This window comes from Mesocricetus auratus, unplaced genomic scaffold (genome assembly GCF_017639785.1).
Source record: "Mesocricetus auratus isolate SY011 unplaced genomic scaffold, BCM_Maur_2.0 Super-Scaffold_100044, whole genome shotgun sequence".
Taxonomy (NCBI): Eukaryota; Metazoa; Chordata; class Mammalia; order Rodentia; family Cricetidae; genus Mesocricetus; species Mesocricetus auratus.
In genome coordinates this window covers 7,786,847-7,800,271 of record NW_024429221.1, presented here as the reverse complement: position 1 = coordinate 7,800,271, position 13,425 = coordinate 7,786,847, and the positions used below count along the sequence as shown (strand labels likewise).

At 42.1% G+C, this 13,425-nt stretch overlaps 1 protein-coding gene across 1 annotated transcript in view; it reads left to right on the top strand.

Moving 5' to 3' along the window:
- The window catches only part of LOC101822725 (mucin-16), a 170,949-nt gene that overhangs the window by 60,403 nt on the left and 97,121 nt on the right, over window positions 1-13,425 (top strand). The window contains exons 28-40 of the mRNA XM_040735245.1: window positions 183-355; window positions 467-502; window positions 1,179-1,235; window positions 3,969-4,093; window positions 4,225-4,292; window positions 5,388-5,560; window positions 5,654-5,719; window positions 5,859-5,915; window positions 9,683-9,804; window positions 9,995-10,062; window positions 10,670-10,842; window positions 10,953-10,988; window positions 13,081-13,205. Of these exons, the coding sequence (XP_040591179.1) occupies window positions 183-355; window positions 467-502; window positions 1,179-1,235; window positions 3,969-4,093; window positions 4,225-4,292; window positions 5,388-5,560; window positions 5,654-5,719; window positions 5,859-5,915; window positions 9,683-9,804; window positions 9,995-10,062; window positions 10,670-10,842; window positions 10,953-10,988; window positions 13,081-13,205 (1,279 nt within the window). The remainder of the gene's footprint in view (window positions 1-182; window positions 356-466; window positions 503-1,178; window positions 1,236-3,968; window positions 4,094-4,224; window positions 4,293-5,387; window positions 5,561-5,653; window positions 5,720-5,858; window positions 5,916-9,682; window positions 9,805-9,994; window positions 10,063-10,669; window positions 10,843-10,952; window positions 10,989-13,080; window positions 13,206-13,425) is intronic.

The following is a 13,425-nucleotide window of genomic DNA, read 5'->3' as shown; positions in this document are numbered from 1 at the left end:
ATCTCCACTCTGATCCCCAGGAAGGGTGAAGCCCTCCAGTGACTGTCATTTCATACAGGGTAGGGCCTAGGCACAGCCAGTCTTTAATAACCCATAAATAATATGTCACTACAGGCTACTCCCTGCCCATCCTAGCATTTTAGGATGCCATCTTAAGGAAGCCATCTCACTGTCCTTCCCAGATCTGAAAATAATGGTGCAGGCACAGGAGTGGATGCTGTCTGCGCTCACCATCCTGACCCCACTGGCCTGGGACTGGACAGAAAGACGGTGTATTCGGAGCTCAGCAGGCTGACCTATGATGTCAGCAGGCTGGGCCCTTACACTCTGGACCACAACAGTCTCTATGTTGCTGGTGAGCAGTGGCTACCTTCACTGCTTTAGTGAAGAGCCCATATTCTCCTCTCTCTTACCTCCATATCAGTATCGCCCTCCATTTTCATGCTTTCTTTCAATTTCTTTGCAGGTTACACACATCAAATTCTGAGTACGACCACAAAGAGTGAGTATTCTCAGGTTTTATAAATCTCTACCACACCTATGAGTCCCACATATTTGGAATGAAAGAAGTCAAAGGCCCAATCTCCATTACACAAAATAGTGGGAGACTTTCCCTGGAGACATGTGACAAACAGACATCTGCTCGTCCCAGAGGAGGAAACTGGATACACACCAAATAGCAATTACACTACCATCTAGCTTGGCTAAAAAGTGAGTTTATTAGGGTTACTCACAAGAGCAGGGATGGCTCAAAGGCATCTTCATCGTCAATAGCCACCTTATCATGCTGGAGACTCACAAAATCTGGAACACTGAAACTCTCTACTTGACTTGTAGGCATCTCAGATAGTCTCTTCTAGGCAGCTCAGATGGACAGAGTCTTCTCCCTTAAATGTTTTTCACTGCTTCTACAATCTTGGGCTCTCAAGAATCTCCTAGCTATAGCTTAACCAGACTTGTGAAGTTTATTTTTTTAAATCTCATGCGTCTCTTCTCTCCCTTTTGGAATGAATGTTTCAATTCAGAGTAAATTGCTAAATGGCACAAGTGTATCTCTTCTCTAGCCTGTGAAGGACAGAGACTTAAACTCAAAATTAACCCAACATCTGCATTCTCTCCCTGATGTCTCCAAGCTAATGGGGTTTCTACTCTAGTCATCTGTGAATTTACCTCCACAGCTTCTGTGATGACCACTGCTTCTACAGTGATGACTACCAATTCTTCCAGCTCTACAGGTAGGAATGCTCCTCTCTGAAGATGTTTCCAGTGATTCTAAAATATTTAGAGTCAGGAGAAGGAGTGGAGGACGTGGCAAGTTCCAGAGAATCTTAAGGTTGCCTCTTAATGACTCTTGCAGGTTCTTTCCAGACTACCAAGAATCCCTTTAATCCTATCTATTCCCTGGTACTCAGAATCTCTGGTAATTGTTTCTGATGCTTATTGGTGGCCATGGACTTCTAAATCCTTCTGCAGCCCTTAGAAGAATACATACAAGCAGGGCTATTGGCTGAGACTAGATATCTAGTCACTGGTGTCCTATCAAGCTTCTTAGCAAAACATGAAATTCCTAGGTTATTAACTAAGCAATCCACATAGAATTGCTTACAGGACTTCTGTTACTGAATAGATCAGTGGTTATTCTTCATCATGAATATATTCCATAATACAAACATGTATCAGGTCCTTTGCTAGGTGTAAAAACTATAGTCAGATTCTTTAACCAGACTTTTAGAGAAAATTTGATTTGTCCAAAATTGATGAACCATGACATATAATTACTATGTTTTCAGGATTTTGCGCTTCATTTATTTCCACCACATCTGTAATATTTTTATTATGAGAACTATTAAAATACCAGGCCTGTAATAGTTCAGTGCGTAAAGGCTGCAAATCTGAGTTCAGTCCCTGGGACCTACATGATAGAAGGAGAAAACCAATTCCGAAAGGTTGCCCTTTGACCTTGCTATGCACATGCTCATACAGATGTGCATACAGCATCCCCAACACAGAATTTTTAAAAGTTAAATTGAAAAAATATGAAAAATATCTCAAAACAGAGCAAGGAAAACCCTTTAGAACTTAATCTTTCTTAGCAACTTCTCCTATTTTATTCTAGTATGCAGAGAGTTATATCATCTGGTGATGTAAGTGCTTCCCCAAATTATACTGCTATGCTAAATTATTGTGATTCAAAATTGAAAGGCTTGGCTACTGATAAAGCGTTGGCCTAAGATTCATGAAACCCAGGTGCAACCCTCAGCATCACTGAAACTGGGTATGCTGACGGATGCCTGTAATCAGAGTACTTGGAAGATGGAAGCAGAATAATAAGTTTGTCATTCTTTACTATGTAGCTAGCTGGAGACTGAGATGGGCAATCTAACAACTTATCAGAAAGAATTATAGGATTTATTTTGAAAACTAGTGCTCAGGAGCTGGGCAGATGGCTCAGTGGCTAAGAGTACTGGCTGCTCTTCCAGAGGACCCAAGTCAATTCCCAGCACCCACATGGCAGCTCACACCCGTCTGTAACTACAGTTCCAGGATGTATGCACATTATGATACAGGCACACTTGAAGGCAAAACACCAATGAGCATAAAATAAAAATATATTATTAAACAACAAGAAAATTAGAGTTGAGATGTAGTATTTGAAAGATGTCAGTTATTCATTTAACACAATAGCGTGTGTTAAATGAATAATTGATATGTGAATACTACAATAATATGTCCTGTGTTCAAGTTGGATTCTGTGATCTGGGAAAATTATTTAATTTCTCTTTGGTTCAGTATTTTTTATTTGCATTTACTGGTTGCTTGATTTTGTGTGTGTGTGTGTGTGTGTGTGTGTGTGTGTGTGTGACTATGGAAAGTGGAAGTCAGAAGACCACTTGAGTCTGTTCTGTCCTTCCACCATGTGGGTTTTGGGGAAAATAATTTAAGTCACCAGGTTTGGCAGCAAGCAGCAAAACCCACTAAGCCATTTTTTCCAGTTCTCGTTTCCTCAGATTTTCAATTTGTGAAATGGACATCACAGTAGCTACTTGGTCCACAATAACAAATCCATTGTGTGTGAGCTCAATAAATAGGACCTCTCACACAAATAACCAATATATGTTTCTTGAGAATAAAAATAATAATAAGGGCTGGTGTGATAACTGAGTTCTAAAATTCTTTCCTTGCAAATTTAAAGATCAGAATTCAATTCACCAGAACCCAGGTGTCTTAGAGGGAAAGAGGAGAGAAAGAAGAAAGAATAGGAAGAGAAGGGGAGAGAGGAGGGAAGGAAAGGAGGAAGGACATGACATGGTGTTATGTACTTATAATCCTAGCTCATGGGAGATAGAGCCTTCAGGATCACTGGAATTTACTGGACAGCTAGTCAAGCCTAACTTGATGAGTACTTGGCCAGTGAAAGACCTTGCCTCAAAAAGAGAAAGATGGACAGTTCCTGAAGGAAAACAATCTAGACTGTCCTCTGTCATCCACATGTATGCATTCCCACAAGCACAACTCCCCCAAAACATGTGCATGCACACACACACACACACACACACACACACACACACACACAGAACACAGATATATATTGTGGACATATACTCAATCACAGATGTATCTAAACACACACAGGTAATCAATGAGTGAACAGATACAAGAACACATTTTGTTTAAACAAAATTTAAAAGGAGAATGCTTATGTGACTTTCATTCTCCTGAGAGTCACATATGCTTCCTTTCTGGTTGATAGTATACTTACCAGTCTAAAGTAATCCTATTCATCTTTGATAACCATTAGGTGAAGCTGATGTTTGAGTCTTCTCTATGAGAAAAGTGGTCACTTTTGGAGATACCCTTTCTGAGTGATGGAAGATGCACATTGGTGATGCCCCAACTGAAGTTCAGAGACAGAAAATAAGATAACGTTCAGATAATGTGTTTCTCACATCCCTTCCCTCCTCCTGCAGTGGCAGGCCCTATTCCAGTGACTTTTACCATCAACTTCACTGTCACTAATCTGGAATATGTGGAAGAGATGGGTCACCCAGGTTCCAGGAAGTTCAGTGCCACTGAGAGAACCCTGCAGAGACTGGTGAGATCCCCACCCCAGTGTATAAAGGCCCACCTACAGATGGAAGCTGCACTCAGAAAACCATGTCACGACCATGAAGGAGACCCCTAAGTCCTCAGCATAGTTCTCATGCCTCTTCCCTTTCTCCACAGCTCAGGGCGTTGCTCATTAAAACCAGTCTCGGCCCCCTGTACTCTGGATGTAGACTGACATTGCTCAGGTGAGACCTCATAATATCAGGCTAGGAGCTTCAGAGATAGTTCACTCAATGACTGCCTGCCGACCAACCATGAGAACCTGAGTGTGATCCTCAACATCCACCTAAAAATCCAGACATGATAGCATGTGCTTGTCAACCCAGCACTGGAGCAGTAGATACTGGCAGGTCCCTGGGATTGGCTGGAAAGTTGACTGGCCAGCCAATCTAGCCAAATCAGTGAGCTCTGGGTCTCCGAGAGAGAGCCAGAGACAGAGACAGAGACAGACAGACAGACAGACAGACAGACACACACACACACACACACACACAGAGAGAGAGAGAGAGAGAGAGAGAGAGAGAGAGAGAGAGAGAGAGAGAGAGAGAGAGAGAGCTATCTCAAAAAACAAGATGGGTGCTCCCAAGGAAGAATAAACTCTCAAGTTATTCTCTAACCTCCATATACATACATAAGCATGAACACACACATTATACACCACCATGCTCCCCCAAGAAAAGATTTTATAAACACGCATGCACACACACACACACACACACACACACACACACCGCAAGGATGGTGGACAAGTCTTACCTCAGGTATTTCTAAGCCAATTAAGCCAGCTTGCCTTTTGTCTTTATGTCCTTAGCATTGGGAAATTTAGGACACATAACCTCCAGTATCAGATTATTTTCTGTTCCTATCATTTGTTCTCAGCTATTACTATAGCCTGCAACATCCACGGGGTCCTAATACTCAGCTAAGATTGCCGGGGACAATTTTAAGTTCAATTCCCAGGATTTCTCTTTAGACAATGTGATTTTCCACTCCCAATTCCAGTTTTCATCTATTGTAAATATGAGCCCTCTGGGCACTCTGACTTGAGGATGTAGGTTTGAGTGTTGCATTACATTTAACAGTTTCACTCCATGTCTGCTCATGCCATGACATAACTACCAAAAGTCACTACATTCAGAGGGTGTAAGCCTGTATTTTCAGGAATATACCAGATGCCTCCTTTCTTCTGGCCCTACCAAAAATCTTGTGCCAAACACATCTGGATACCTCCCTAAGTAATCAATTTAATGTCAATTACCTTCCTGGCCCACCCTTCCCAGGCCTGAGAATAATGGAGCAGCCACAGGAGTAGATGCCATCTGCACCTACCATGCCAACGCTTCTAATGGAGGGCTGGACAGAGAACAAGTGTACTGGGAGCTGAAAAGACTGAATGATGGCATCATAAAGTTAGGGCCCTACACCCTGGACCAGAACAGTCTCTATGTCAATGGTGAGTTACGTTTCAGAGTCACACTCCTCTCCTCCCATGTCACTAGTTTCTCAGTCTCGCCCCGTTTTCACTCTCTTTTCATTATCTATGTAGGTTATACACAGCAGACTCTGGCCACCACCCAGAGGAGTGAGTATCTTGTGTCTTCACTATTTGTTAGTAAGTCCATGGATCTGAATTTTTGTTCCATGACTGGAACTCAACCTCATTTAGGGATGAACGGGGAATATGTCACCCCTTTGTATCTTCTAATAAATGAGGCCTCCAATCAAAACATTTAAATTGTTTTTACTTTCAGCATCTATGGTGGCCACTGTTTCTGAAGGAGTGCCAAAAGCTTCCTCAATTCCCACAGGTATGAACGTCCCGCTGTTTGTATTTTCCAAGTCATTTGAAAGATCTGTGGAGGCCTGGGGCAGGAGAAAAAAATCCCTCTATATGATTCTCCCAGAATGTTCCCAGGTCACTGAGGAATCTTTGATTACCAAACAATGCCCTAGTACCCTTCATACTAAAACATCCCCGAGAACCTGTTTCTGAATCCTATTGTCCCATAAAGTCTGCATCATCCAACATCCCTGACAATAGTACATTACTTCAGGACCATTTGCTGAGGATATTTATTTAGTCTGTAATGACTAATGTGCAAGGAGCCAGCACATTAAGCACTCCTATCTCTAGTTTACCAACTAATCAATGAGTTTGTTTTAATAGCTATTTTTGTCACTGAAGATATAGCTTAAAGTGGCAAAATGTTTTGCCTAGCATACACAAAATTGAAGTTCTTACTTGTAACTTGGGAAGTGGAGAAATAATAACCAGAAGTTTAAGGCCACCCTTGGCTGCATAGAGAATTTGAAGTTAGTGTGAGCTATACAAGAGCTCAAAAAATATATAATTGAAAGAAAGAACTTTTCTTGTTCAATAGATTAAATAGATAAGAGGTTTTCTTGCCGAATTACTAGTATGCCTGCAGTGTAAGTGTGTATCAACTTCCTGACTGCAAAATATTGTCATATCTTATTAGCAGAATTTTAAAGATTTGATTTGTCCAAAATCTATGCACCAGTCATTTCTGTAGTTCCTACATTTCTTCTCCACTATTCTACAATATTTTCTTTGTGAAAACTGCCAAAGATATCAAAAAGTACACAGAGCAAGAAAGTCCATCTGCTCACCACTGGGACTTGGTGCTTGTAAACAACTCTAGTAGTGTGAACTGTACAATCTAGTGACATAAAAGTTTGTATAAGTTAATTCTCTCGTAGCTGTGACAAAATACCCAACAAGAAGCTGTTTTGGGGACGAAGGGCTTGTTCTGCCTTGGAGAAGGCAGTGTGGTGAAAACAGGAGGCTGATTGATCTCATTGCATCTAAAGTCGGGAATTAGAAAGGAAGTAGAACTGGGCTCACTTCCTCCAGCATGGCTGCAACTCTTAAAGGCTCCACAACCTTCCCAAGCAGTGTCACATGCAACTGTGGGAGACCTTTCTCCTTCAAACCACAGCAAAATTCCTAAAAATTAGACTACTATGATAAATTGTCATTATTCAAACTCAGAGTTTGTATTAAAAATATCATTCAGAATCAACACATGAAATGTCAAAAATATAAAAAAAAATGGAGCTGGAGGGATGACTCAGGAGTTCAGAGGACTGCTTTTCCAGAGGACCCACATTCACGTTTAACTCCAGTTGCAGGGATCCATTGCCCTCTTTGACCTCAATAGGCATCTGTACATATATGACACACATTGATAAACACATACATTAATACATAGAAATAATAAAACAGTATTTGATAATATCAAAAGAACCCCAATACAACATATTAAGTGAACAATAAATTAGTGCTATAATAAATAGCATGGCTATTGTTATATTCAGAACTGTTTCTTAGCAGTTGCATGAATCGAGACAAATTATTCAGATTCCCATTGGTTCAGTCTTCATATCTGTGAAATGGGAATCACATTAATATCTCCTAATCCTGTTAAGTGAACTGAGACACTCTCAAAAAGGCAAATGCCATATTTTTCTATCGTGTAAGCTTCCTAGACTGTATGTAGTCACAGAAAAATGTGAATATATATACACACATATATTTATAAACACATATATGTATAATGGAAGAAGTAAAGTTTTCTGGGGGAACAAAAGGGGCCAAATAAGAGGAGGGAAAATGAGAAAAGAAAGAGAGGGTAAAGAAAATATTCAGTGCCAAATATGTACCTGTGTGAAGTATTGTAACTAAAATTTAAAACTGTTTAAAGACTTACCATAAATTTTTAATTTAATTTAAAAAATAGCTTGTTCATCCAAAGTGATAAGCCCTTCTGGGACACAAAAATTCAGAATGTGTTTCCTCAAATAATGTCCTTATTTGTATATGTATATATGTATATGTGTGCATTGTCTGTGTGGGTTTGCACATGCACTCATGTATGTGTGTATGGAGTGATGTGTGGAGGTCGGAGCACAACTTGAGGGAGTTGAATTTTCAGTCTTCTACCGCGTTAGTTCCAGGGATCAAACTCAGGTCATCGGGCTTGACAGTAAATGTATTTACCCACTGAACCATCTCACTGTATGTGTGGCTATTCATGCATGTGCAGGTTATAAGTACATGCACGTGGAAGCCAAAAATCAATCACGGGTGTCGTTCTGGATGCCTCTATATCCTTATTTACTTTATGTGTATGGTGTTTTATGTGCATGCAGTACCCGTCAAGAACAGACGAGGGCATCAGATACCCTAGAACTGGAGTTACAGATGGTTGTAAGCTGCAGTGTACCTGGGAGCTCTTAAAAAAACCACCAATGCGATCTTAGGCTGGCACTCCTGACAAGGGTTAGCTCTCGAATCCCAGGCTGATGCCTTGGAATCCAGCATGGGGCTGATCAAGACCCCTTGAATGTGGGTGTCAGTGAGGAGGCCTAGGTAATCTATTGAGCCTTAGGCAGTAGATCAGTATTCATCCAGGGTACACACATGGACTTTGGACTCCCTCCCAACAATGAGAGATGCACTCTCACCCTGAACTCTTGGGGGAGGGTCTAGGCCCTGCCCTGGATGAAATGACAGACTATGGACACCCCCATGGAGGGCCTCACCCTCCATGGGGAAATGAGGGGACATTGGGGGGGTTGGAGGGAGGGCACAGGAGGAGGGAAGGGAAACCGAGAGGGACCTGGAACTGACTCTGACTTGTGAAGCAACCTTGTTTCTAATTTAAATTTAAATTTAAAAATAATAAAAAAAAAACACCAATGCTCTTAACTACTGAGACATCTCGCCAGCCTTTTCACGGCTTTTTTTTTTTTTTTTAAAGATAGGTTCTCACACCATATATAAAGCAAGCCAATTCAGTTAGGCTGGCTAATCAACCAGTTCAAGGAATCAACCTATCTCTGCCCCTTCAGAGCTGTGGTTATAGGCCCGCACGACAGTGCTGGGCTTTTTTTTTTTTTTTAACATTGGTACTAACAATAAAAAACAGGTTATTTCAATTATAGGAAAATGGATGCAACTGTCCATACATTGTTAATTGTTCGTCTCAGAAATACAAATAGCATATGTTCTCTCTCATTTGTGGTTCTTAGGTAACATACATGTTTATATATAATTGTGCATAAATAGATGACAAGAAAGTTGAAGTGTCACTGTCTTAGGGAGTTGCTGTAATGCGAGAAGGAGAAATAGAAAAGCAGAAGGAAGTGACATGTTCAAGGGAAAGGCATGCTCCAAGCACATTATAGGCCTGCACGAAAGTGGATTATATAAGCCAGCAAAGCAAAATAAAAAATAAGAGAGAGAAATAGATTTACACTAGAAAAACTCAGAAGCCACGGATGACTACAGGCATGCTAGCTACCTGAAGGGACAGACATACGTCATTCTGCCTCATGGGTGAAGTTACCGCTATACAGTAGTCCTACTTATCCTTGGCAATTAAATTGAAGCTGTTGTGATGTCCCCTTCCCCCGCCTCCCCCCAGGTACCTGTGCTTCCTACAGGAAGTATCTGGCCAGTGCTTGAATATGCACATAGATGCTGCTCCATGCTGAAGTCTGGAGAAGAATAAGAGACTGAGCACGTGTCTTTCTCTCATCCCCTCTGCAGCTGCCCCTGTCCCATTGCCTTTTATTATCAACTTCACCATCATTAACCTGGAGTTTGAGGAGGACATGGGTCATCCTGGATCCAGGAAGTTCAATATCACTGAGAGAACCCTGCAGAACCTGGTGAGAGTCCTGCTCGCTGCAGCCAGCCCCACCTACTGGCCATGCCATGTCATGTCCCTGAAGAAGCACTGCCCATCTCATGCTGACTATACATATGCAAAGCCAACTCACTATTGCCTGCTTTGCTCATCTACTTCTTCCTGCTTCTGTTCCCCATGCCTCCTTCTCACCCGCTCCTCTTTCTCCACAGCTTAGGCCCTTGTTCAATAAAACCAGTATTGGACCACTGTATTCTGGCTGCAGACTGAACCTGCTCAGGTGAGTCCTTAGACTAGCTTGAGTGGCTTAAATACTCTCAGTCCAGTGATTGTGCTGAAATTCCTCACTGCACTTCTTTGGAATGTCTTATATACAGGTGAATTCTGGGGGTACCATAGCCAGTACCAAAATGTCTCCTGATTCAACCACTTGTCCCACAATCTATCAACAAATTGGAACCTCCTTCTTCTCTTTCATTTTGCATTATCTCCTTCCTCCCTTTACTTAATAATAATAAATGAACATTTCATGAGAACTTTCAAGTTGGCCCAGATGATTTCTCTTAAGACAAATGTGCATTTTCTGTTCATTAATTTTGACCTTCGGTGCTCCAATTATTCATTCAAATGTCTCACTTATTACCTCTCACTTTCCCATATATACACCTGCTTATTTGATTATTACAATTGATAAAAATTCTTGACTCGCTGTCTGCTCAGGGTCACATATTACTGGAGTTCAATATGATAAAAAATCTACAACTGACTTTGTAAGTCTCTATCAGATATGTCAGCTCTTCTGAACCCTTCATGTGCTGTTCCAGGTGTCTCAGGAGCCTTCCTGAGGAAATCAGTTTATCATCATTCTTCTCGTCTACCCTTCTCAGGCCTGAGAAAGACGGAGCAGCCACAGGGGTGGATGCCACCTGTACCTACCACTTAGACCCTACTGGCCCTAGGCTGGAAAATGAGCAGATATATGGGGAGCTGAGCAGTCTGACCCAGGGTGTCAGCCATCTGGGCCCCTACTTCCTGGACCAGAGCAGTCTCTACGTCAATGGTGAGCAGCTGCCATCTGTGCTTTGTTGCATTGCAGAGCCCATACCCTCCCTACCCAGGCCTTCTTTCCCTCGATTCCACTACAGTTCAAATCTCCCTTTTTCTATGTAGGTTACACACACCAGATCCTGGCTACCACACCCAGAAGTGAGTACTCTACCGTTTCCCTAATTTTCTATCACACCTATCGTTATACCCAGCCCTTTGAAGTGAAAGAAAACAATAGTCTACTGTGTCAATTTCACTCTTCACCTAACCTCCAGCCTGAGATGTATAGCGCTTGAAACCCTACGGGAACCCAGACTTGGACACCACTGGTGTCTCAACACAGACGATGTCTCTATTACAAATGGATTTCTTTTCCCCTCATAGTGTCTATGATGAACATTGTTTCTTCAATTATGCCAGCTCCCACCTCCAATCTCACAGGTAAAATTCTCTGGTGACTTCTGTGATAACAGGAGGCAGGAGAAAGGGTAGAGAACTATGTCCAAGAGGACCCTAAGATTGACCCTTAATGGATGATAAAGGGACCTCAAAGGTCTGAGAATTCTCAGAATGCTATTTCCCACCCTAGCAGCATCCAATCTCCTAAGCCATTCTCTGGTGCCTGTTTCTTAATGTAGGTGTCTAGAGACTTCTAGATCTTTCTAAAGCTCTTGGAAGAATATTAACCAACAGACCAGTTATCCAAGAACAAATTTGTGCAGAAAGCAATACATAAGAATAACAACTCATCATGATTTTATCAGGATCCTGATTTGACTTACTTGATCAAATGGCCAAGTCTGTGTGTGTATGTGTGTGTGTGTGTGTGTGTGTGTGTGTGTGTGTGAGAGAGAGAGAGAGAGAGAGAGAGAGAGAGAGACAGAGAGACAGAGAGACAGAGAGAGACAGAGACAGACAGAGAGAGAGAGACAGAGAGAGAGAAGAGAGAGTTCATGAATACATGCTTGTGTGTGCTTATACTTGTGGAAGCCAGGGGTGAGTTTCTGTTGTTTTTCTTCAGGTTTCATATTGGAAATACAGTGCTGGGGGGTGTTAGTAAGTAAAGTATGGCTTATAAGCATGAGAATCAGAGTTTTGGTTGCCAGAATCCACATGAAACCTGGGTAAGCATAGCAGCCTGTCTGTAGTCCCAGACCACAAGAGGGAAGGACAGGGACTCTCTGAACAAATTAGATAGTCAGACTAGCAGAAAGGGCAAGCTCTGGGTTTCCTCTGAGAGATCTTGCCTCGATACATAATTGGAGAAGATACCTGACATCAGCCTTGGCTCTCATACACATATATATGCACTTGCACACCATACATATCCCACATGTATTCGAACACACATAGAGTTATGAACGCTTCACACACATACATAGGTCAAAGCAGAAAATTCCATGGCTGTAAAAGCCTTTTCTTCTTATCAGAGTTCTCTCACCCAAGGCCTTACTCTGAGCTGACAACTGACCCTGCTTGGAGTAATTAGCCCTGTTCCCTAGACATCTGGGGTCTTCTCTGATAGACATGCCTCAATGGCAGTGGTGCATGAATAATGCTATGTACAGCTGCCATGTTGTGGCATGAAGGAATCAACAGAAAAAGAAGATAATTATTCCAAAGCAGTGGTAGAGTCATAGGCCATCTACCAGGAGCCACACAACTGAAGAGCATATCTTTATCATCACCCCCAGAGACCATTACCTGCTAGTAGCTCCTCAGAAATGGATGGGCTACATGAGCCTCTCCTCCATCCATGTTAGAACTTCTCTAGGTAAGAGTAGCTGTGAGTTTAAGTGCAGCAGCCATGTGGTGTCCTGAAGACAATTTCCTATAAGGCTCTTCCCGATCCTGCTCTTACCTTGTTTCCCCCTCCTCTTTTGTGGTACTACCTGAGCTTTACAGGGGTGATATTGGTGTTCTGTTCATATCTAAGCAGTAACAATTATTCTGACTAGTTAACAGCATCCCGACTAGTTAAGATTCCCCGCAGTAACTGCTGTCTGTTGCAAAATGTTCTCTCTTACCAAGGCTGAAGGCACATTGCTATTTCTATTTCAATTACCACCGGTGTTTAATTACTATTATTCATATGATTCAAAATATTTTTTAGATTCTGGTAAAGATGTCATGAACTGTTGCCTTAGGTGTGAATACAGGAGACCCAATTATATGAATATAAAATATGTCCTAATCCCTAAATTTTGTACCAGTATGACTCAGGACTTAACGTTTCCTAATCTAATTGCAGCCTCAAGCTCTTCTCAGAGGCTGTTCACTCTTAATTTTACCATCACCAACCTACCACACACAGAGGACATGTGGGTGCCAGGATATGCTGCGTTCAACAAAGTGGAGAAAGTCCTGCAGCTTCTGGTGAGACCCCTCCACACACCCCTTTCCTCACCCACTATGTCGCCTTTGGTCTTGTTTGCTCACTCCAGCCATACTTGCCTCCTGCTTGCCCCCCCTCACCCACCAAAGCCTCACCCACTTCTCTTCCTTGTTTTACTTACCACCAGCCACGTACATCCCCATGTTACACTCATCGGTGTCTGCCCACCTTTTGCCTCACCAACTTAAGGCTTAAGTTCCC